At 41.6% G+C, this 25,699-nt stretch overlaps 1 protein-coding gene across 3 annotated transcripts; it reads right to left on the bottom strand.

The window, feature by feature from the left end:
* Nucleotides 1-239: 239 nt before the first annotated feature.
* RIPK1 (receptor interacting serine/threonine kinase 1) lies at nt 240-24,941 on the bottom strand. 3 transcript variants are annotated; one of them, XM_064443511.1, is made up of 12 exons: nt 24,645-24,941; nt 19,904-20,115; nt 18,080-18,233; nt 17,483-17,620; nt 14,888-15,116; nt 13,901-14,050; nt 12,522-12,598; nt 8,921-9,011; nt 6,105-6,665; nt 4,341-4,412; nt 2,016-2,168; nt 240-1,120 (listed from the first exon to the last, which is right to left on the bottom strand). In XM_064443511.1, exons 2-12 carry the CDS (start codon nt 20,053-20,055, stop codon nt 834-836), a joined length of 2,064 nt encoding a protein of 687 aa, XP_064299581.1. In that variant the 5' UTR covers nt 20,056-20,115; nt 24,645-24,941; the 3' UTR covers nt 240-833. The 3 variants fall into 3 exon arrangements, with proteins under 3 accessions (XP_064299581.1, XP_064299580.1, XP_064299583.1); XM_064443510.1 differs by having other exon boundaries at nt 24,640-24,940; XM_064443513.1 differs by lacking the exon at nt 24,645-24,941 and adding an exon at nt 24,254-24,476.
* Nucleotides 24,942-25,699: the final 758 nt, after the last annotated feature.

Below are 25,699 nucleotides of genomic sequence, written 5' to 3'. Positions count from 1 at the left end.
TGAGTCCCCAGAGTGAGTAGGAGAACAGGTCTTCTGTTATGTGGTAATAAGGCACTTTCCCCTTCCCAAAGCTCTTACTTTGGATGGTGTAATGCTTTAATGTCTTTTTTCACTGTTTCATAAAGCAGATGAGAAACTTATAATGTAAAATCTTTTCTACCAAGCAATGTAAAAATCAAATGCAGTATTAACCTGTGAAAGATGCTGATTTTATCAATTATATACTTTTAAAGCCAAAATATTTTTTGCTTTTATTCACACTGATCTTCTGCATAATTCCAGCAATCTGTATTTAATAAACACTATAAAAAGATTTAAAGAATAGTATTGTATTGTCTTAGAGCAATCTGGGATAGTACCGTTGTAAGTATTGGCACTTCTGGCAAAATTTGAGAGTTTTGTTTTCTGTCCAAGTTTTTCAAGGAGTGAGTCAGTCTTTCACTTTTTATTACTGACATATTAGCTTTGCTGAAATGACACGCTTTTGTTCAGAACTGAACAAGGGTACCAACGTGTTGCAAGATTGAATCTAGAAATTTTGTATAGCATCTTCTCCTTGAATCAATATTACTATTGCATTTGGTTGTTATCTTCAGACAATCATTTTATTCAGAAGATGCTTATTTTCTTTTATCCTCTGGAAGACTAATTATCTTGACATACTTTTTTTGATTTACTGGAGGTATTCACTGAAAACTGCTTGGCAGAAAAAATGTGTTCCATAAAGTCTGTGCAAAAAGGAGAGCTCCAGAAAGTCGGTTCAGAATTATTACTTGTTATTGGAAAGTCTTCAGGAAAAAAATGCCCTAATTTTCCCCCAGTTCTCAGTCAACTTATTCCTCATTGATTTGCATCAAACTAGTAAGAAGATCCAGTCTTTGGCAGCCAAAGAGGGCTTTGGCAAGCTTTCCAACTGTAGCACCTTTGGAACCTTCCCTCATTACCCACTTAAGCAGCATTTGGTAAACTTTTTCTTTTAGTCCATCGCGTTCATAGTCATGATCAATTTCATCAATCTCGGGATCACAGAAGCCCAGTTTACGAGCGCAGTGCTTCCACTGTTTAGCCAACTTTTCTCTCACTAGATTCAGATGTTTCTCGGTCAGGATAGTAGTATTGTCTGCAAAAAGAAAAAGAGTATAAGAAAATAGCATTGTTTAACATTTCTTCTGCTCCTTTCACTATTTCAGCTGTCCTCCCCCAACTATTTATTGGTAATATCTGGAGACAGAATTTTAGTGATAAAATCAGAAGTGAGTTTCATGGAGGCAGTATTCCCCCATGATGCCAGGAAAGAAACTCCCAGTCACAAGACATGTATTAACAGGTCAGTTGCTGGACTTGCTTTTTGATCTGAGGCTATCATAGTTTGTCACTTAAACCTGCAAAATTGAGAAGCTTATTCCTAGACTTCTTATACAGCTGACTGATATCTGTATGGTACATTTTATATTCTGGGACACTACTAATTTGTATACTCAGGAATACACAGGGATAGTTTAATTCAGTATTGACCAACAAAATTAAACACAATTTCAAATTCTTCCAATTTCTACCCAAATGAAGTGATTATGGCCCCAAGCCTGTCAGTGTTCAAGAAGCACTTGGTCAATGCTCTTGGATATATGGTTTTACTTTTAGGTTTCCCTAAAAGTGTGGTGTCAGGTGCTGGACTTGATGATCTTCATGGGTCCCTTCCAACTCAGGATATTCTACAATTTAAACTGTATGTCAGGTGAGGACCACCAATCCTAACCTTGCTTCTACCAATTTGAGTGTAGTTATCCCTCTTGTTCTTGATGCACGTACATCTATCCTTGTATCTGGTGCCTCATAAGAGGTCATGAAACTATATGAGGTACACAGTATTACAGAACAGTATTAGCACAAACCCATACTTGTTTTATACTCCTAAGTATGAAGCCAAAAAGGCCCCAAACAGTTATTTCTCATGTATCAGAGGGAGAAAGCTGTACCAGATAAATACGTCAAAACTAGGGAGATTTTTCTCTTACCAAATATACCCATCTCTTCATACTGCCTATAAATTGCTTCTGTAGCAACAGGAGAAGTGCTGATGGGTTGACTGTGCTCTTCAATCTTCATGTGATTGTAGGATCCTATTTGAATTCCAGAACTGTTACATATGTTGTACTTGATGGAATCTTCTGTATAAGGAAATTTAATATAATTTTATAAACAATGGCATATGGGTCAAAATGTCAAGAAGTAACATAAGGATGAGCTACGGAGGAAGAAGGTTCTGTTAATAAGGGAAGTGATTAAGTGGTTTTATTGCATTTCATGTAGAAATGGCCAGTTACTGGCAACTGTGAACATATTTTCATTACGCAGCGTGACATAAATGTACTTTAATGAAAGCCCATCCTATTCTAGTCTATGACAAAATGCCATAACCAAGCCTTATGTGCTGGTAGTTACTAGACTGTAAATAATGTTCCCTGCGCTTTAGGGATGTGTAGGAGCAGCCTCGCTTTTTGTTGGCTAACAGCTTCAGGAGGTCTTGACTTGAAAGTGTTTTTTGCTTAAATCTGTAAAGCCTTACTTCTGCCTCTCAGCTTTACTTTTCGTAGACTTAAGTTCAGGTTCACAGTTATGAATTCAAAGTTCTGTGAGACTACAGAAAATAATTTCTAGTTGCTCATAAGGTTTCTATACTCCATGTTATACTATGCTGTCTTGATGGCATCTCTCTTTCACAATGTATTATTTCATCCCTGCTATCTAGGAGTATATTCTTCAGTTGTATCTATTTCACAGTGAATCACAGTTGACTGCTTGCTCAGTGTTTGTTTCAATAACATTTCTCTCTCCCTCTTTTTAAAAATTTTCATTTTTTCCCCCTGTTCTGTACTTTTGGTTCTATGAAAGGACTAGAATGTTTTATGAGATACCTTAGCAAAAAAACTCTACTCCTTTAGTGCTGAGGATTCAGGCCTTCAAATAAAAATCAACATGTATATGCACCAATTTCACAGATAAATTGTGTACATCTCTGGGAGTTTACATCTGTGGTTTACTGTATGTAATTAAACACCTAATTTGGTGTATTTTGCTTACAGTTACCTGATTTCCACACATAACATGAAACTAATTGGCTATGCTAGTCTCGTTAGGTGACATGGATTTTCTATTCTTTTGAAAATGTTTTCTGAACTCTGTTTTGATAATTATGCATTAAATGTTCTAACTCCAGTTTAAATGGTGAATACCACAACCTGGGTCTAAACTTGTAGTACAGGTACTTAAAATGATAGACCAAGCTCTGTATTTAATCACCCCAAATGATGGTTAGATGCAAAAACATCCTTGTTACACACTCAGTTGCAATTTGAAGTGTGAAAATCTATGGTTGCATGTGAAAATCTGAGTAAATGCATTTAATATTTGTTAACCTGAAGCTACTAGTCAGAAATACTTATATGAATGAATGACTAGTTTCTAGAAGTTGCACAAAAAGGAATGCATTTTATCATGTCTCAGAATACTATGATTCCTGTAATCTATCATTTTCTTTGAGGTGAAGGACTCAGGAAACGTGTTTGTATTTTTAGCTTAAAAAAAAAAATCGCTTATGTTTGCTGTTTTATTAACAGTAAAAGTGACTGTGCTTATAAATCTTCTTTCCCAAGCTTCTACACTTTGCTTGCTTGTCCCATTTGGATCATCATTTAAAGACTCTAAGGGGCATATAGTCAAGAAGGCAGAAACCTGCTGTTTCAAATTTTCTTTGTAAGTGTAAACCACTTACAAATTGGACAAGCCTTGAAAGGGTTAATTAAAGACTTCAGGGTGCCCCAAGCAACACAGCTTGAAAGGAGCATATATTAACTCCTGAAGGACAGGACAGAATTTCAGGGGTTTAAGACAGTTGAACTGTGGAGAGCTGTGTCCCAAGGAAGGCTGATCAGCACGAAGCCTGTAGCTAGGGATTTGTATTAAAAATCCAGAGCAAGAGAGAACAGGTGTCCCAAATGCACATGTGGTTCAGGAGTAGGGTAGAGTCATAGCAACTTGATGTCTAATCTAAGAAAGTGACAGGTTCAGGTGTACGGGAGGTCTTACACTGCCTTCAAGTTTTTAAAAGCTTTTACATAAATGATATCCTTGATCCATCAAATACACATTTAAAGGTGCATGTAGGTCCTGCTAGAAACAGGAATTAGTTTTACATACTGGTACTGATAACTTCAGCTATGGTTAGAGGTATTAAGCAATAACATCAATGATTTCAAGATCGTGAAGTTTTTTGCTTTACTGATGAGGATGCAATGCATAGCCTGTTGGCTACAAGGACAGATGAAGGCTACAGCACTTACCTGTGCTTCCTCTGTGTGCAGTAGGATGATATGCAAAAGTTCCTCTTGTGAAAGAAGTGGAATCCTTGTTACCTAAACAAAGAGGGAAAACAAACAAAAAACATTTGCCAAAAGCATTATGTAAATAAAAAAAATAGTTAAAAATGACTGTCATGTTTGTAACAGTATGAATACATAGTTTGTGCTCTTCGATACAGAGAGATGAGAAGCTTTTTAATTAACAGATTGTATCTCCTTGAATAACTGTAGTTAAAGCAATGACCTTATGGTTTCACTCAGTGAATAACAGCATTACCACCCTTGGATACCAGTGAGGGTGATGGGCTTCCACATGGGTGTATGAATACCTGGCTAGTAGATGGCAGTGTGGGATCACAGCGCACCACAGTTATGGGCTGAGCTGCCTCCTACCAGGTATTCAAACTGAAAATTCCAAGTTCCCAAGTGTGCTCCAACTGCTTACTGCTGAGACTGATTGAAGCTTGTATTAGCAGGCTGCTTGTGACCGGCTTTAGCAAAGGCATGGGACACCACTGCATCTTCTGCCGGTGGCAGTAATGCCCAGCAGAGATGTAACTTCCTGCCCAGGGCAGTAATCAATCTGGATACCCACAGATGAGCTCTGCGACTCATGATGGGGCAGTAAAAGTGACTGGGTTACGGTCACCCAACAAGTCAACTAACAGCTGAATGCAGCTGCAATGCAGCTCCTCTGCATCTCGGTCTGATATCTGCCACACTGTCGTCCGCAGCCTCCCTATAACTGTTTTCTTTTTTTTCTTTCAAACAGAAGATTTTACTTTATTAGTGATGTCGACAGTTTTAATCCCTTCCTTCTGACATGACAGCTCTCAGATTCATTTCAGTAAATAAACTCACATAAACAACTAATCACAGCCTCTGCATAAATAATTTAACAGAGTAACACCTTTGTGGCACTCTGCCTGTAAACAGCTAGGCATCCTTAAGTTTTCTTGTGAGATGCCCTGGAAAAGAATGCCACACTGAAAATATCCAATATTTAGTAGGAGCAGGCTAACATATCTCATGCTACTTCTAGTTCCTAAAAGTTACATCTTATAGGCCTCTAGTTACCATTTATTTATACTTTTGCCAATCTTCAGTGTTCTCTTCCTTGTCTTCATATGTTTCTAGTCCACAGCTAGCTAGCAAATACTGACAGAAGCTCTCCACTGGCACCAGGCAGAGCTCTCTGAGGAAACCGGTTATGAGCCTTAGCTCCTTGAGCTCAGGACTCTCTTACCTTGCTGCAAATCAAGCTAAAAATACCCATGTATTTTCTGAAATGCTACAAATGTTTCTGCACAAGCAGAACCTATGGTACAGATGTTACATTTTTGAGAGTCAAAAGCTTTCCCTTGCTTTCCTAGAATGATTGGAAGCAGCTGTTGGTTTTGGTAGCTGCTGTAGCAGTATCTGCTGTCTACTATTACTTGGCTGGTAGCTGAAGAGTTAGGCATTGGGTCTGATGCTCCTCTGTTCCACTGATGCTTTGACGTTAACAGCCTGACATCAGTGAAAGCAGCATAATAAAGTCAAAGCTAGAGCGCTTTAGCAACCTGAGTGAATTCAAATAAACAAAGAGAACTTAATGAAATAAATTCACCTTTGCTATACCACAGATCAACTGTTAGTAATAAGTAGGTGGTTGTTACACAAACTACAAAACACTCTTTGCCACTTCATTTTTAGAAAAGAAGTGTGTCTTCAGGAACATAGGTGCTGGGGAAGGAGAAATCTCACCCGTATCTGCGTCTGCAGTCTTTGGATACCAGTTTACATTCGTCGATGATGGGAGGCTTGGGCCAGATTCAGGCACAGGAGGTTTATTTAGGCTAAAGGTACTGGCTGAACACAATCCATAGGTACCCTCTGTGTTTCCTGTTTGAAAACTGTTAGGGTTTAGCCCATAAAAAATATCTACGTTTCCCCATTTTGGTGGTGTTGCAGCTGGCTGTGGCCGAAAACATGGATTAGTGTTTGATCCTGTTTTTTCAGCTCTTGGATACAGTTCACTCCACTGAGGAGTAGATGACTTTGCAAAGGGATCGTAGGAAACTCTTCGTCTCCTTTCTTCCTCTCTCATTTCAGGGGTGTATACTACAGGTGGAACTGCTTTATCCATCCAGCTTCCAAACACGTGGTAGTTGTATTCACACTGAAGTTTTCTTTCTAGATTATCAGCGGATGTATATGAGGTCTCGCAGCTCTCAACAGGCTGGTTCTCAGGGGAGGGAGCAAACAGGGCTTCGTTAACCTGACTGGTCATGGGACCTTGAGAGCTGTGTAGAGAATTAGGCTGATCTGAAAGAGAGGAAAATTAAATATTTGAAATACACCAAAATACAAGTATATAACTTGTTGCAATGACACTAGAATCTATTAATATACCTTTACAGTAATATATAAAAAGTGAAAATATAACATTACTTCCAGCATAAGCTGTGCTTTATTTTAAGGGGTGCCTTTACTGAGAGGTATTACTGATTTTTTTATGTAGGAAGTACAGGCTTGTTAAAGCTACTGGTGTCAAAATCTCACTTAGTCAAGTGGTGTCAGGATTCACTGCATACTCTGTCCATATTGACATCAAGTTCTGGAGGCATTTGTAGGGTCTGGTTTAATAGTGTGTCTCCCCTGGCATTAACTGGAGTTTAATCAGTGCAAAATGGGAATGTAACAGGATGGAAAAGAACACTATAATAGGTGTTACTTCATACAACACAAATAATTTGTCATTAAAGTCACATTTGCAAATAATTATGTAAAATATCCCGTCTGGGTATTTCTTGATGAATCATTTCTGTCTAGTTTACTCTTCATAGTCCCAAAGAATACATTTTTATAAGTAACACCTACCAGATAAAATAGTCTGTGTCATCTGTATCTTTCAAACTAATCCTCACTATCAAAGGAAGCTCTACTTCAGTCTTGAACTAGATTGAGTTATGATCTGGATCATGCTGCAGCATTCCAAGTCTAAATAAGAATGTAAAAATCTGCTTGTTACTCCTTGTTCTTGTGTTTTAAGGGTAGGACTACAGATGCTTAAAAAGTTCTGAAAGCTTCACAGGTGTCTAGAAAATACTGTATGTTGCCTAAAGCAAGGGACTCTTACAGACCACTGTAAAATTGGAATAAAGTGTATGTATGTGCTACTATTTAGCTCAGATAATACCAGTGAACTATTCTTGGCTTGTGGGTTTTCTCTTTTTTTCCAAATTACATGAATGCAGTCCATATTAGGCAGGACTGAAACTAGTTACTTTTGATGGCTGTATATTAGTACACCTTCAGTCTGACTCTCCTGGCTTCTTTTGTTACTGCTGCTAGAGAGGGAGTGGGAACAATAAGCTAATACAGAAACAACTTAATCAAAAGTGACAGCTATTAGCAATTTAGTATTAGCATAAAGTATATGGCATCCATTCTCCATGGCAAGCTTGAGTTGTACGAACAGATCCTATGGGATATCTTTCACTACCACTGTCTGAGTAGTGCCCACTGACTGGAGAAAAAACCTGACTTTGACTGACAGGCTGTCAAGATATTATCTCTCTGCAGTGTAGATTCACAATAAAGCCTTTTGTATTTAAAAAGCAAGAGCACCTGTAATCAGCTGTAGTCATACGTGATTATTATACTCATTTTAAAAATATAGCAGTGGGGCTGCCCTACTAAGTCCATCAGTTCTACTGAAGAACAGTTATGGCAAACCCAGCTTCGGGGAAGATTTATTAGTTGCATGTTACAGTTTAATATTATTCATTTAATAATGTCTTTCAAATGGTGTAAGCAAACTTAGCAGGATTTAATTTCTACTGAATTTGATATTGTTGCTTGTAAATCAGTGTTGCAAATATGATCCTAAATCCTTTGCCATTAAGAAACTTAGGCAGAAGAATTCCAGGTATGTTACTACAGAAGTGTAACTATATCATCATGTATTAGTGAGACAGCTCTTTAAAACCATGAAGCATGCAACTGATCCAAGATTTGATAGAAAATATGAGAGAAAGGAGAAAAAAATTAATCTATTATTGCTCCTCAGATAGATTCTATAGAAAGCATAAACAAAGCAATACATTACAAATATGTAGCCTGGGTGTATTCAGAGCATTCATAAGAAAGGCTGGAGTGGGGAAAACAGAAAGCCTTCATGAAATTAAAGCCTACAGACCAAGCAGCTGGCATGACTAAAAGGATGGGAAGAAAGATCAAGTATGGAAAGTAATTATCAAAGTAACCATTGAAAAGTCTAATGTTAAACAAAACTTTTGGCATGGGAGAGGAAAGCAGAAGAGTGAACCCATTTCATTTTACAAACTGTAGACTGTGAAAAATTCAATATGCCAAGTATGACTTTTGAGAGCCTGGGAGCAAATTTAATCTTTTCAGTGATTACAATTCTTTCTGAAGTGCTGAAAAATTGAGTCTCTTCATGGTAATGGTAAGATGGTAAGATTACTTAATTACTTAATAGTAAGATTACTTATTTTGTACATGTACACAGCTTCAGCAGAATACACAGAATAATGATGTGCTAGTAAGTGACTTACCTACTTGACCATTACTGGTATCTTCTGCTACAGCATCTATTTGAAGGGATTGCATTCTATTCAGCAGTTCATTTGAATCAGGCCACATTTTCTGCATGTAAGAACGAACAAATGATCAAGTTGCAGGCAAAAGCTTAACCAAAGGGTATACCTTTAGAATAGGAAACAGCACAGCTTCACAGTGAAGTGACCGGGATGAACAGATTCTGTGAATCTGTGGAAAGAGATCCCATACTCTTATAGAGAGCACAGCCTGACAGAAAATATACCATGCTTTGCTACAGATGGGCAAAGTCTTTTCTTCAATGAAGGGAGGAAGGACCGCAATGCAACTGAGGTATGCAATACTCTGAGTTGGCCAAATAATACCCTTGCCTACATGACTACGAGCTTAATCCAGACAGAGTGGTTTTGGATTGTCTGTCTTGTACTTAATAGCTAGACTTTCTGCAAGCAACCTCAGTGATGCTGCTGAGGCAAAGGTAGCAAACGTGCAACCTGTTTTGTGGATTTATATTTAGTAAATACATCCATCAACAGGGAAGAGGTAAGGAAAAAGATTTACATTCAGGTACAGCTACATTGACTTTTATGAAGAGTATTAGGAACAAGGAATTCAGAGCAAATCTTCAGAAAGATGCAGTACAACTTCCTGTCTGTAAATCCTTATCCTCACTTCACTAGAGTGAAGGCAAAATCCATTCCTGTTCTATTCTTTTGATATTCCCATTATTTAGACTTCACTGGAAGTAAAAAAATTTTTTGCCTGGAAAAATTCTCAATTTTCCCCAGTGCTTCTTACTTGTAAAATAATTTCTAAAAGTAGGGTTTGGGTTTGTTTTTTTTTTAATTAACCCCCCCAAATACTTTCACAGATTGCAAATCAACTACTACTGTCTCTTCACAAAAAATCTACTTCCTTCTGAAAGCAAAAGGTGACATTCTAAAGCCCATTACAACCTTAGGTCCTTAAATTTTACTTGAGTAACTTAACTGCTTGAGCACAGGATTTGGACTAGATGACCTCCAGAGGTCCCCTCCAACTTCAACCGTTCTGTGATTCTGTGGTCCTTTTAGTTAGGAGGCTGTGGACTCTGCTTCCACAATTACTAGTGGTGGGGGGGGAGGAAAAAAAAGGGCTATGCCCAAACCCTCTAACTCCAGTTCCTGCTGAAGCTGTACCAGTAGTTCACCACATTGACTTACTGTATTCACATTGTGTGCCCTGATCGGAGTGGATGCTTTCCTTCCTGAGAAAGTATAGACTCCTGGCCCATTTTCTAAATAGTCCTTTGGTTCCTGTGAGTTGAGAGGTATATTTGCAGAGAGCTAATGCAGCTAGTATAATTGGCCAGGATCCTGATTTGGGGCTGCTACCATGAATTAGATGTATATACTTCACATTGTGAGTTAGCTTGGTCAAATCAGCCCAGGATATTTGTTTCATCTTGCAAAACTCTTGCTTTTTTGGACAGTCACTGGTACTTCATAAACATTACATGTTCTCTAAACCAGAAACTTTCATTTCCACAATGGTAGACTTGGTGACAGAACGAAGCACTTTGAAGAAAACTGTAAATGAATGGTTTCACAAAGGAAGTTGTTTTTCTTTTCTTAGTTTAAATAACTGGGTATATACCCTTCTGAGTCTCACTTCATTGCAAAGATTAAACCCCTAATGCCAGGAGTTCTCCCTGATAGCTGTTAGCACTACTGAAGTGAGGAAATTGATGAAATCTGTGATAAAAAGGTTCCATAATCAGCCCAATTGTTCAAGAATCACAGAATAGTGGGGGTTGGAAGGGACCTCTGGAGATCATCTCATCCAGCCCTGCTGCTTGAGCAAGTACACCTAGAGCAAGGTGCACAGGACTGTATCCAGGTGGGTTTTGAATGTCTCCAGGGAAGGAGACTCCACACCCTCCCTGGGCAGCCTGTTCCACTGCTCTGTCACCCTCACAGGAAAGAAGATTTTTCTCATATTTAAGTGGAACTTCCTCTGTTCCAACTTATGCCCATTGCCCCTTGTCCTGTCATTGGGCACTACTGAAGAGCCTAGTCCCATCGTCCTGACACCCACCCTTTAGGTATTTATAAGTATTGATGAGATCATGAGAACAAGAAGTTCTCATTCTCTTAACTTCAGTCAGGAAATAATTCTTTTTATTATAATTTATAAACCTACAGCCAGAAAAGTAAGAGAAACCAACTTGGACACTCAGGAAAAACACCTGATTTCAAATTTTCCCTGTTATTACTGCTGTATAGCTTCCTGGTTTCACGCAGTCTGGGACTTACAAGACACTGCCTGAAGGCAGGACAAAAACTACCAAGAATTTACAGTGGCTTTTTACACTTACTCTAAATCAGATTCTGCCACTTTTGAATCTCTAGGAATAATGTATTATTTCATGAGTGAGACCTATTGGATACATGAGGAACTCTTGCAAACTATCATTATAGCGTCAGAGTGTTACTCAGGTGGGCACAGACCTTGGGGGACCTCAGACAGGGTCACCTATGGGATCAGAGTTGGTAGCTCAGAGCTTTGTGCAGCTGGGTGTTGAAAACCTCCAATGACGGTGACTGGACAAACTCCTTAGGTAACTTGCTCCACTGCTTGGCTGTCCTCATGGGGGAAAAGTTGTTTTGTTTTTTTGTTTTGTTTTTCCCTCCTATATCCAGTTTGAATATCTCTTGCTTCAGTTCATGTCTGCTGTCTCTTGTCCTCCTACTATGCACTGCTGTGAAGAGCTTGGCTCTATCTTCTCAATAAATTCCTCATAGGTAGGGGCAGGCTGCTATTTATGTCCCCCCAAAGCCATCTCATGTCTGGGCTGAAATAGCCAAGCACCCTCAGCCCCATCTCATATCTGCTGCCCATGACACTGCTGGTACAGCCTGGGATGCTGCTGGCCTTCCTGGCTGCCAGGGAGGCAGTGCCTGGTGCCCAGGTCACTGCTCAACACCAGCCTGAGATCCTTCTCAGCAGCGCTGCTCCCAGCCAGGCAGCCCCCGGTTGGCACTGAAGTCAGGGTTTATTCCAGGTGCAGCATGTTGGATTTGTCCTTTCTGAATTTCACAAGGTTTCTGTCACCCCATTCCTCCAGCCTGTAGCTGGCAGGCTTGCCCTTGTGGCTGTAGTGACTGGTCCTCCTAGTTTGGTGTCACCTGCACACCTTATAAGAGTACTCTCTGTCACTTCCCTGAAGTCACTGATAAGGAGTAAACCAGGGAAGGTCCCAGTATAGTAGACCCCTGCAGTCTGCAGTTGTTGCTGGCTTCCAGGTGAAGTAGGACCCATTAACCTCTACCCTCTGAGACACAGCATCCAACTTGTTACTGTCTGGAGGGGCAGATGAAAACATCCAAACTTTGATACAAGAATATTTTGGGAGACAGTGTTGAAAATCTTCCCAAAGTTGAGGTAAATGACATGGACTGCTCTCCCCTCATTCACAAATCCAGTCATTTTATCACAGAAGGAAATCAGGTCGGTTAAGCATGATCAGTCTCAAAGTGGCAGAATCTGGCCATAACTGGGGTTGGGGAGAGGGGATGTGGGGAACTGACACTTCAAAATGCTTAGAAAGTTACTCACTTTTAACTTCTTGAGATCATCTTCAATATTTTTTCCCAGATTTTGATAGTAAAATGGCTTGTATCTTTGACTAATTTCTGCAAAAAGAAAAGAACTAAGTGAAAGTGGCTTTAAATGGAAAATAAGTGATTTATACTGTTAACAATTTGGATGGATAACTATTGAATAAAGCCTTGTATGAAGTCAGAAACAGGAAAATTATACATATTTGGAATCTGTTCACATGGCTCATTTAGCCTTAACATAGTAACAAGAACAGGATGATTTCTAGGTTTTGGGGTTTTTTTTCCTGTCCTTGTATTGCTTTTTAGGCTGAAAGCTCACCGTCTACGAACTGTGGCTGACAGCACCTTGATTTGTGGCAACGAATCTTTCGGCCAGTCATTTTAAGAAATAAGATACATTCAACTGCATCCAGCTATTTGATAAACAACTAGCCTGTCTTGCTAAAGATGGAATTACTGAAATAATCTACTAACATGGTAAATATCAGTGTTTTGCATATGGGAAAATTAGAAGTTAAGACCCAGTGCAAGCATAAACTCAATCCATTAGCAGCATATTTTACAGGTTAAATGTGGAAATAGTAGACGAGTTCCTCCTGGTATGCAAATTTCCTCAGAGTATTTAAGTACATGCCTTTTGTATATGAAGCTCTTAGTGCCCTGTCTAAATCCAAACCTCCATTACCTGCTATGTATAGGGTTTTTTGTGTTTGGGGTTTTTTTTTTTTTTCCTTGTTGTTGTTTTGGGTTGTTTTTTTTGCATTGTGTGGGTGCATTTTTTTGGGGGAGGCAGGGGGATGATAGTTTGGGGTTTTTTAAGCACTGCATATTGAGGCAGAAAGAAGAGACAGGAGGAGATAAAGAATTTTGACTTATTTGCTGGATGCTTTTAGTATCCTTCCCAGATCATTCAGTCAAGACTCTTACTGACTGCAAGTGTTTTGGGATCTGACCACATGAAAGTATGATTAGCTAGTCAAGGGCTGTTGCTCATGGAAAGCTAAACTGGGAGACCTTTTGAAGCTAGTATTGATAGGGTATTTTCTCGGTCATACCCAAGATAATACTATGTCTTTTGATGCTAGCTTTTCTGTAAATTCCAGCAGGAAGATTATACTATGCTGGAGACAAATTATCAGCAGGTATGTAGTGTCTCAGCTCCACCCACTCACTAGTATTTCTTAAATCTGTAAATGTTGTACCAGATCCCGTTTTCAGTCAGGGTACAGGGAGCATGCTTTACTGGGCATGTGAATTGATATTTCTTTTCAAAGCAAAAATTTATATTTTAAGAGCAAAAACACTCAAGTTTGTTCCGCTGCATTACAAACTTGATGGATACATAATAAAAAGAATCCCAAAGCAATGCCTTACCTGCAAAGGTTGGCCGTTTCTCTGACTCTTGCTCCCAGCATTGTTTCATTAGGTCAATAATTTCCACTGGACATTTACCAGTGACCTCCTTCAGGTCTGGTCTGTTTCCATTCATGATGCCAAAGCAAATCTGCATTTCATTTATACCATCTGAAAAATAAAATTTCCTATCAGATCCTGGTCATGGGTTTTGCTACCTTTCTGTAGGTAAAAGAAATAGTGAGGCAGCTCCCTGTGTGTTTGTGGATACATAGAAGAAGATATCTAAGAAAAATATCTGATCTACAAATCTCTCACATGAATGAATTTGAATTCACTGCCCTAACTTCCACAGATCAGAATTTATTTTAAGATTAATGGATTTACTTTTATATGTAAGACATGCCCAGTGTGAGTAAGGGCGACAGATCTAGCTCTCTAGAATCTGAATCTCAGTTATGCTCTCTACTGGGTATGAGCACAAAGATAGCCACATAGGCAACATTTAGCCATTTAGTTAGCAAAAAATCCATTCAAAATGGTAAACACGTTACTCTGGAATTCCACAGTCTGCTCCTATTGCTCTACATGAGCACATTACTGCATGTTGAGAAATAAGCACCACACAGCTGAGAAGCGGTAACTGGCTGCGTGACCATTCCTGGTAAAAGAAAAACCACGCATAACTAGCCCACCTTAGGAAATAGCATACATCAAAGTTTCCATCCTGGCCTGCCCAAGGTCTGTCTAACATCTGCCACTGAGTGCAGGTGTATGCCCATGCCATGTGGATAGATTAGGCTCATGCCTGCAGATCAATTCGGATGTTCTTGTCCATGCTTAGAAGTCAGGAATGGTGCAACTATTGTCTCCTACTGGCCATGAGGTGCCTAACAGGCGCTATTCTTGGGCATAGGCAATTTAATCTACTAATCTGAGTTTTATAACTTTAAGTGCTTAACATTTTTTACTTAAATTTTTGATAGAATCCTTTTGGAAGTAACTTACATTCATATGGCTCTTTGTTAGCAAAAATTGCCCAGATGACTATGCCGAAGCTGTAAACATCTGATTTCTCCACAGGTTTTACATTAAGACAGCGTAAATGCTCTGGGGCCATATAGAAAAGAGTGCCAGCGTTGTTCTGGCACGTGCTCTTAATTTGCTTCTGTCGGACAGTCTCTTCTTGGGTCAGCCGACTCCAGTTCTTAAAGGAGGCAACACCAAGATCTGCAATCTGAAAAATGAGACACATCACAGTTAGTGCTGTAATGAAGAGGAGATGAAAAAGCATCTCATGCAGCGCTCAATTTTGTAATGAATAGCTGGTAATAACTTATCTAAAAATGAAACACTGCAAAAAACGCAACTACAAGAAAGGAAAACAAACTATTTACTGTTTTATGGGTTTTTTATCCCTAAATAAAATACCACTGCCAACTGGGAACCATTAGGCTGAACCTTCATTATTAACTTAACCCCACTTGGAACAATTGCACCATGTAAGGAAAAAAGTTTGGTTTTGCTAATATTGACAATCACATTCAAGATCTGCTTGCAATGCTTGTGGCAGAACAGAAGAGCTGTCAAACAGAAGAGTTTGACAGGCAGCTGTCAAACTGAGTTGTGTAACCCAATCACTTCTGATAAAACTGAGGTGATGCCTTGCCTCGCTTCTAACTTGCTTTTCTTTTCTCTTTTGTTGCTTCTCACTAGCTTATTGTTCCTCTTGAGTTTCTGAAGGTTTGGGCTAAATTTTGAGGTGATGTTTTCGGAGGAAGAGGAAAATGTGACACCCTGCTGAGAAAGCAGGAGTCCATGTTCATGTCCAGAAGTGAGAAGTCGTCTAATGTGATAGAGGAAGATATGTTATAAAACTTCCTAGACTTGCAGTTTCCTAGAACAACTATTTCCCTTTATAAATATTGGCAATGTTAGATACATTCAAGCAGATAAGGCAGCAGTATGACTTAAATGATATTTTTGATCAAGCTGCTTAAGGAAGTCTGATTTGATTCTGAATTTGATCCTGGGTCCCAGTTCAGTTTTCACGCAGTGACGTGCATGATAGCCTAGTTTGATTCTGTCCATATAAGCAAGTTGAAACCCCAGAAACCATCCAATTTACATTTAAAGCAGATCATGATGGGGTTTTTTATTTTTGTCAAAAAAGTATAGTTTATAATCTTATCTGTAAGCTGCTCATACTGCACTAGGACTTGCTATTCTACTAACCCTGTCAAACCAATTCTCACTAACTTATGAGTAAGAAATATCAACTGACAGAGCTTTCTTCACAGGAGTTTATTCTGTGGTTTCATACTGTAATGGGGTCATTATTTCAGCAACTCACCTTGACCGTCTCTGGACAGGACATTTTGAGGACTGCTGCAAATTCTACTCAGGTTTACTCAGCAGTAGGCTCTGTATCTATGTGTCTTGATCCAAAAACCCACTAAAGTTAATAGAAGGGCTTTGGAACATGCTTATAAACCATTCTTCGAAGTAGTTTCCTGCTGCTTTTTTGGTAGCTGCTGGCTGTCATTTAAAAATGATGACTAAGGGAAAAAAGAGAGAGACAAAAGAGGAAAAGATAATAGGCAAAAGAAGGAAAGGAATAAAAAGGAGGCAGTAAAGGCAGGAGGAGAGACTACAGCAGTAAAGGACAAAAGACATGTTCCATAAGACATTTTATTTTGTTTCAATCTCTGTGTATTAAGGTTTGTTTTTTCTTTTTAGCTGTTTTGTTATTTGTAGTTCATTAATTTTCAACAATATTACTCATTTTTTTAATACTCTTAGTGATTCTTTTTTCTCCCTGCAGATGGGAGGAAGATTATACAGTTCTCAGGCTGTCCTGGTTTCAGCTGGGATAGAGTTAAATTTCTTCGTAGTAGCTAGTATGAGACTATGTTTTGGATTTTTGCTGGAAACAGCGGTGATAATGTGGAGGTGTTTTAGTTGTTGCTAAGTAGCGCTTACACTGGTCAAGGACTTTTCAGCTCCCCATGCTCTGCCGGGTGCACAAGAAGCTGGGAGGGGACACAGCCAGGACAGCTGACCCAAACTGACCAATGGGATATTCCATACCATATGACATCATGCTCACTGTATAAAGCTGGGGAAGAAGGAGGAAGGGGGGACATTTGGAGTGGTGGCATTTGTCTTCCCAAGTAACCGTTACACGTGATGGAGCCCTGCTTTCGTGGAGATGGCTGAACACCTGCCTGCCCATGGGAAGGAGTGAATGAATTCCTTGGTTTGCTTTGCTTCCGCCCACAGCTTTTGCTTTACCTCTTAAACTGTCTTTATCTCAACCCAGGAGTTTCCTCACTTTTACTCTTCCGGTTCTCTATCCCGTCCCACCAGGGGAGTGAGCGAGCGGCTACATGGTGTTTGGTCGCTGACTGGGGCTAAACCATGACACAGGCTCAGAGGTTTTATAGGCTACTATATGTCAGTGATCCACTGCTAACACTGTTAGCGGTAGCTTGTTAGACTACAAAGGAGTTCATCTACCAATCAGGAATACTAACCAAGGCAGCTGGACTGGCTTCTTCAACCCAAACCACCAGCTTTCTCCATTTACATTCTAACAAGTACCTTAATGTGGAAGTCTGTGTCCACAAGTATGTTTTCTGGTTTTAGGTCTTTGTGTACGAAGCCTTGCTCGTGCAGATAAAGCATTCCTTCTGTGATCTCCAGCACAAAACGCCCTTTCACTGACAAAGGCAGTGAGAGCTAAAATAAAGAACAGAAGTACCATCTATTAAAATAATGCTGCTACAACCATCAAATTAAAAAACAGTGTTTAAAAAAGTTTATTTCTCAGTCCCAAGAGTACCTCTGCTCAAGCCAGGGTAAAAAAGAACCAAGGTCTTTCTTGGATCTAAATTTTTGCATTAAAGTAATTCTAGAGTCACCCTATATTTACAAAAGTGTTGTTCTTTAGCAAATTCTCCACAAAAGCTCCTGTAACTCTGAACCTGTAACTGTGGTCTGCTCCTCTGTGATGTACAGGAAAGCCATAGCTGTCCTCTGCTGTCTCTAGAGAAGGTGGGCTTCCACTGGCTCTTTAATGCAGACAGAGGAATAAGAAACTAAAGACTCCATTATTTGGAGATAGCAGTAACATCTTGTCCCTTTCAAGCACTTAGCGACCCTAAGGAGTGGCAAGGGATGAAGCAATTCACTGCTCACTTTCTGTAGCACTTTCATCATGTTCCCCCGGTCCACATATTCCATCACAAGTGAGTAGTTTCCGTCTTCCAAAATTACACCTAGTAGTTTTACCACACGGTCATGCTGCAGTCTGTGCATAATCCTGCCTTCTTCAAGGAGGGAAGCATTATATCTGTAAAATAGAAATTACACTGAACTTAGGTGCCAGGCTAGAAAGAACACAGGGATGAAAATGCTGTTGACTCATAATGAAAATTATGGCCAAAAATGTCAACATCCCTACAGCCACTGCAAGATGAACCATACCTTCATCTGGTTTGAATTAATACAGCTTTGCTCATGCCAGGTTATAGTCTCTAAGTCTCAGATGCCTTGCATGAAGAGTCTCTGCTCAGCCTGATTTTAGGTCCTGCTTTTCAGAAAGTGCATAAGCATTCTTGTTGTAGGTGCACTCACTGCTGGTCGTGTATGTCCAAATCCCTGAACTGGGCTGGGATCAGGACAGCGCAGGGCTGAAAGAGCCTTTGGACAAGGAGGATCAACACACACTCCACTATCTCTTGTACAGGAAACTGTACAGGTCTCTTCCCCAAAGGGCTGGTATTTGTGTTGATATTCAAAATGGATTTATCACTGGGGATCCAGCCACATACTGGATGGTGATAATATTTACTAATGATTACTGATTTAGGATGAATTCAAAGCCTAACTCTTTGCCTGGGCCTCAGTGCAACCCATCAATAGTCACAGGTACACAGCTGGGAACTCACTAAACGTGCTGAAGAAGGATGGTACCTATTATATTAAGTAGTCTTTACTATTGCTCCTGTTCTAGTCATCAGGCAAAAGAATGTAAGAAAATCTTGAGACGATGTTGCTTGCCAGTGCTTTCCTGCTCTGTGACTAAAATGAAACTGCTTCCTCCCTCTGTGTTCCTCTAGTACAGGAGAAGAAAATGACTGTTTTGTTTGCATTAGGCTCAGTTGTAAATTTGCTTAAGACTTTTAGTTCAAGAGCTTAAGGAATAACACACTTATGAGTCCGTGTAGTGAGAAGGTAAAAACACAAACCCAAAAATAAACAAGGAGGGCTTGTCCATTTTAACTGTGTTCATCCCAAACTGTCAGTGCAGTTTGTAAACTTCCAGAATCTCTTAATTTGCTTTCTACCAGCAAAAGAAAACCTCAGTTTATTTATTTATTATAACCCAAACTAGAATAACATGGGGTTTTGTCTCTCCCTAGTGGATGACTCATGGGAGAGTTTTAGGATTGTTACTGCTCTGAGGTAGCAGAGCTGCAGTGTGACCTGAATCCACTGAAATCAACAGCTAATTCAATTCTTGAATTAAATCAGTGGGCTTGGCTCACTCTTCTTTTTCTCAAGGGAAAGAAGGTTACATTCTTGGTATTCTACACATGGGGTTGGAGTCCTGCTGATAGCTCATGTGTGTTTAGTTCGTAGTGGACATCTACAATTGGACAACTGTATTGAATATTGATCTGCCAGCTTGAAAGTATCATGTGCCCTCTGAGTTCCTGCATTTCCTAAGTGTGCAAGAGTCCCCTCGATTCTTAACAATTCACATTAGTGCTCACCTTGCAACAGAAAACAGGAACTTGACTGGAACAATGAGTTAAAACTAAAAAAGTTGGCTTGTGAGGGAAAAAAGGAAAATTTGCAGGGCAGGTGCTAGTATTGCCTCAGTATTTTCCCCACATACAGCATCTCCAGAATCCAAAGATATGAAAATATTACACTTTATTTAGATTTATCTCCATTGAGTTTATATTCCTTAGACTAACTGAAAGATAAAATTCAGAACTAAGATCTGTAACTTACTCTGTGCGCTGGGGTCCTGTATACAGTTTTTTTAGTACTACATATCCATGTTTCTTGTGAAAGCATAAAGAAATTGTTCCAAATCCTCCAGCATCTAATTGTTTTTTTTCAAGCAAATCCTGGGTGTTCATGTGGATGTCTTCCAGAGACATGTTTGCAGTCTTTGTGGCTTAGCAATTATAACAAAATCAAGTACCTTAGTGCTTCTGGACCTGTAGCATAAAGAGGAAAAAGAAGTGTCATCAAGCATTTAGTTGTTCCACTAAATCAGACTCTGTGTAAGGAGTGGGACACATGCATATACTCTCGTGACCCTTATGAACAAAGGCCCTCAGTTTGAAACCAAAGATGCTGTGGTTCTCACAGGATCAGACCAAAAGATCACAATGATTTATCCTGTCAACCCATTGCAATTACACTAAGTTGATGTAAACCCGTTTCTTCACCTGAGGATCTGAAAGTGCTGTTAATAAATAGTTTTTATCCATATAATGTGCAGTAGATTGGTACTGTCCCTACACTTCACATGTGCAAAAACTGAAACCCAGGAAAATCAAGGGCCACAGTCCCAAAGGCAGGTAGTGCCTAATGATTCTGACAGATATCTCATTTTCTGAATTGCCTGCACATGGGCCTGTCAGGTGCCTAGATACTTACATAAGTATAAGCTACTTTTTAGGCATCTTTGCAAGTCCAGATCCAAAGGGTTTGCTTGAAGCTTCAAGCAAGCAAACAAAAGGTTCCTCTGGAGGGTGAAACAACCCAGCTTCTGTGGGAAACTTATTTTCACAGCTGTCTGAGTTAAAGGAGACAAATGCTAGGAAGGACTGTGGTGGGGAATATAAGGCAACTTCCCGTCAAAAAGAAGAGGAACAAAGAAATTTTTAAGGCTTGTAGTAACTCTTAAGTTCCCCAAGAGAAAAAAAAAAAAAGAGGCTCCCCAAGCTCTCTATGAAATAGGTAGATAAGTAAACCCCCATCGATGCTAGAATAATTTTAAGCCTTTGATAAAGCTGTGGTGCTCACTTGCCTAACATGTCTCTCAGGAGGTAAAACCTTAAAAGAAGGCTGGGCAGATGGCACCTTCAGCACACGCCCGCAAGCTGCATTGCTAGCACAGGTGCAAGCCACAAGGTCTGGTTTTTTCCTCACTGAACTTTTAAGCTCCTTACATCAGGTAAGGAAAGAGTTTGCTGAGAAAAGATGAAGTCCAAGAGACTAGCAGGGCTGCTCAGTTTCCATTCCTCTTGGCTGATGATGACGCAGTTATACAGAGCTGGGAGAAAGGCGCCATTTCAAAGTGCGGCTACGAGCAACAGTAGATTGGCTCATTTGGGTAATTAAGAGCTCTAAACAGTGTAGCACAGGGATTCCCAAATTTTTCAGACCAACAAGTGACTGTTAACTCCTGTAAACTACTGTGTACCTGTATCATCAAATCTCTAACTGAAAAGAATGCTTAATGTTGTTACGATCATCAGCTCTGCCTTCGTTACCACAGTCTCCTTCTGGAGCCTGGGAACTAAGCATCTGTAGAAAGTAGGTGTCTGAGGGAAGAGAGATGTTTATGTGCAGATTTGGAAATTGTCTGGTCAGTTCAATCCTGACAAGCCAAAATAAGGAAGAGTAAACAATTAAAAAAACAAGTTGTGCCTCTAGAAGAGAGAAAGCAAGAGCTTCCTCTTCCAAGTGTATATTTACTCTATGGGCCATTACTGTATAGACAAGGAACATCCTCTCTATATCTGGAGCAGTGTGCTTTCTTCAGACTTTTCTTCTTTGGCTTTCCTGCCTTTGAAAGGAAGCAGATTTTGTTTTGCTGGTGTGCTAGCCTGCATTATGAGTACAGGAGTGAGGATATGGCTGCACTAATTTAGAAAGAAGGTAAGCTCTGCTATTCTTAACAATTGTTAGGGGAGAGGAGATTGTTGCTGCGTTTTGTTTGTTGTTGTTTTTTTTAAAAATTTCTTTAGTTAATAAATTAGCCGAGTAACAAATGACTCATAGCAGTGCCAAGAATACTCCCTGTTGCTCTCACAGGTGAGCTTTTGTCTCCCTGGAAGTTTCTGGTGATGGTTCTCTGGCTTTCTTGGGGTGGTACTACTGACTTGTGCAGGCAGGTTGGGTGTCACAGGTACAAAGGCCTGAATTCAGTGGTAAGACTTTAATGTGGCATGAACTAACATCTTTCTTCTTTATCTGGGGTCTCCCTTTCATGAATTGGTTCAAAGTCATGTATCTATGGTAATTTTTCCATGTTAACAGTAATTATGCATCTAGGTAGTAACTATTCTTGTAAGAATTGCACGTGCTCTTCTTGTGAATGCAAATTAGATGTGTATTTTTGAATGCTGAATCTCTAAAGCTGCATTAATGCTGTTGATAGCTTAGGGCTGCCATTCAATACAATATCACCTGATGAAAAACAGCCCTAACGCAAACTGCAACAATATAGGACCTTTTTCCTAATTATACTGCTAATTCCTGTTCTTGCCAAGCAGCATGTAATCACTGTAACCAGAAGGCTTGGAAGTTCAGAAGAAGTGATAACTTCTGAAATCATAAGATATCTGCTGAAATGAGCTGGATAACATTCAACAGAGGGAGTTTTCTCATAAGATGGGGGGAACCCTGCTCCCTGGGAATCCTCTGCTATTAGGATGCTACTACTTTTTGTAGTTGTTATTAAGTGGTGAGGTACTCTGAGTAAAAGCTCTTTGATCGTAAGACTTATTTCAAACCCAAGGTTTTTTGTAGGATGGATGACACAGGAAAGCTATCCCTAGCCAGGCTTTTAAGCAAAGACTTCTTGTTTCAGTGTACTATTTAATGTGAGGTATGGCTGATGTTACCTGGGAATGTCGGATGATAAAGAAGTCAAGGAGCGAAGCTCAAAGGCTGAAGTTCATTCCAAGCTTACTGCTTTTTACTGAGATACATAGTAATTCAACTATATCCTCGGTACTGATGATACACCAACGCATGCATTACATATCTGTAGTTAAGAGAACAAATTCTGTAGTTTGGTGTAGCCTAACCTTACAGAAGCTACGCGAACTTCTAGGGCTTAACTTCTGGTCTATGAGGTAGCCCTCATCTGTATACTTGATCAATTATAAAGCCATTTTAAAAAAAATACTATTCTGAACATCTGTATTAGGGTGTGTTCATATTTAACAAGTGCCAACATGTATTATGAAAATTTTGAACACGGTTACTAGAAGAGAGGGATTTTTGCCCACTAATATGTTTGGGTTTTCTTTAGAAAGGGATAAAAGTGTAATGAGTGGTTTGTAGCATTTATCTTTTTAATGCCATGGTTATATTCTCCCCTCTAACCCCCGAAGAGCATACAAGCTCCCAAGAGTTGTGACCTGGTCATTAGGTCATATCGGGCCTGATGGCCATTCAAAAGCGGTTTGCTCTATTCTAACGATTTGCTGCAGACCTGATGCAGATCTTGTGCAGCCCACAGGGTTAAGGAGGATGGCTGAGCCCATTAGCACAGCGGGATGAAAAAAGGTCAGGCAGTAATTGCAGCCCTTTTGGTCTAATGATACTCACAAGTTCTTGAGAGGTGGTACAAAGTATAACTGGAGAAAGCGCAAGTAAGTTTTGCAAGCACTAAAAATTGTGGTAGCTTAGTTATCAGTCAGGAACGGAAGGGAATAGCAAACAGGAACCAAAGCTGGTATCGCTAATACGGGTGACAGGAGATAAATGGATGGGTGTCTGCAGCCAAAGGCAAAATACTGCGTGTGTGGAAGATGTTTCAAAAGCTGTCAGTGCATCTCAGCGCTACTGCTGTAACTCTCATCACCCTTCTGTGAGGGTTTTCGGCTGCTGCATCTTTTGACCGAGGAACGATTCGCCCCCCCACCCGCCCATTTGGAAACAGCAAAGGAAACACCTGTCAGGTCAGCAGCAGGTTACAGAAGGGATCCCCGGGAACGCTGGGAAGAGCCAAGACAAGGGAAGCAAAGGCCTTCATGAAACACGGGTTTTCACAGAGATAGAGGGAGGGTGAAACGCCCTGGGATCGTGGGTAGGAGCAGAGCAGCGGGCAGCCGGGAAGGGACCAGGAGGGCCTCTGCGCAGCTGCTGGCACCGCTACAGCCGTGGCACAGCCGGTTCCACTTTAGGACAGAAGCGGTCACGAAAACGTGTACTCCTGTACGGGAATCAGAGCGGGCTGTCTCGGCAGAGGCACCTCCTGCGCCGCAGCCACCGGAGGAAGGCGGCAGCCGGTGCCGGGGCCTCCCGGCCAGGCCCAGCTGGGCCCCGGGCGGGGAGCACCGAATCCCCGTCCGCTGGCGGCGCCCTGGGCAGGAGGCGCGGGTTTGCGCTAGCCTAGTTCCTCGTTGGCCGACCTGACATGTCCTCCGCCTCCTCCCGGCGGCTTCCTGCCGCCGAGGCCGCCTCTCCTCGCACGCACGGCTCTCCCGCCGTCCCGCTTCCCGCCGCGGCGCCCCGCGAGTTTCCCCGCGGCCCAGCGACCCTCCCCTGCGCCGCCGCCGACGGGGGAGGGGGGGGCCGGGATGCGCCGCAACCCCGCCGGGCCACCTCGGCCTGGGGCCCGTCATCCCACCGTCCCGGCCCCGCCCAGGCAGCCCCCCGGGACCCGGACCCGGACCCGGCAGCGGCGGCGCCTTCCCAACACGGGGGCGGCGCGCGGCTTTCGGTTTCGGCGGGGCAGCCCGGGTCGTCCTGTCCCGTCCCGTCCCGGTCCGCGGTACCTTACTGCTGCTGCGGGCCAGTCTCCTCCGTCTTGCCGCCTCCCTCGGGAGGGCCCGGCGGCGTGCGGGTGCGCCCTCACCGCCCCCTGCGGAGCGCCCCAGCTCCGCGGCAGCGGCAGGACGTCCTGGCCCGGCCCGGCCCGCCCCGCCTGCTCGGAGGCGGAGGAGGCGGCTCGGTCTCGCCCGAGGGCGCCGCGGAGCTGCTGCTGGTCCCAGGGCTGCGAAGTGGCCGGGTCTGCCCTCCGTCGGAAGGAGGGCATGAGCCGTGCCTGCCCCAGCCGGCCCGGCGGGCAGCGCCTCCCAGCCCCGCTGCCTCCCCTCTGCCAGCTGCGGCGCCGGAGGCAGTCAGCTCCCATTGCCCACCCGCTTGTGCCAGCGTGGTGCGGGCCAGGAACGGTGCAAACCTGGCCACGTTACCGAGACTGATAGCAGTTGGAAGTTTGGTGCGTGGTGGAAAGGCCTTTTTTTTTTTTTTTTTTTTTTTTTTCTCGGTTTTGGGGTCGAAGAGGCAGCTTTTCGTTCAGAAAGGGTGGAGGCAGGAGTTTCTGTTTGTCAGCAGAATTACTGTAACAGGTAACAGTCCTGGGGCCAGCTGCAGAAATACGTAACCTAAAAAGACTGCCTTAAACCATAAAAAAAATGTGAGTGCGATCGTTTCCACTCTTAAAAAAAATGTCAGCAATGGAACCAGCGCGTGCCTAGTGCATCCCTGTTTTCCACTGATTCTGGATCAGCTGGTGTTGAACCAGAACAGGAGTTTAATGCTCTGAGAGCTCCAGCGGCAAGGGCTGATCACACCTACTGTAATGAGGAGACTCAGGACAGTTATGCTGAATCGCCAAACGAAGCTCGTCGTATTTGGATTACAAGACAGTTCATGTCCATTTACATTGTGAGGTATCATAAGGGACAGCGTTACTAAACCCGCGGTGGAGAGAATCTGGGACGTCTGTCCACTAAATAAAGCAAAAGCAAATCCAGACATGGTAACTCTGGTGGGCCGGTCATGCAGTTTTGGTCTTCCGTTGCAATCCTAGACATCACAGAAAACTTCTGATAA

The sequence above is a fragment of the Phalacrocorax carbo genome, chromosome 2, assembly GCF_963921805.1.
Source record: "Phalacrocorax carbo chromosome 2, bPhaCar2.1, whole genome shotgun sequence".
NCBI lineage: Eukaryota > Metazoa > Chordata > Aves > Suliformes > Phalacrocoracidae > Phalacrocorax > Phalacrocorax carbo.
The sequence above is the reverse complement of the archived record's forward strand: the minus strand, read 5'-3'. Positions and strand labels throughout refer to the sequence as shown.

What these genes read in the sequence shown, in the direction of transcription:
- RIPK1 (XM_064443511.1), bottom strand. Translation starts at nt 20,055, where the DNA reads ATGTCTCTGGAAGACATCCACATGAACACCCAGGATTTGCTTGAAAAA. An exon ending in GAAACGGCCAACCTTTGCAG is followed by an intron (nt 12,599 to 13,900) that starts GTAAGGCATTGC and finishes TTCTTTTTGCAG; the next exon opens with AAATTAGTCAAAGATACAAG. An exon ending in GACTGCAGACGCAGATACGG is followed by an intron (nt 4,413 to 6,104) that starts GTGAGATTTCTC and finishes CTCTTTGTTTAG; the next exon opens with GTAACAAGGATTCCACTTCT.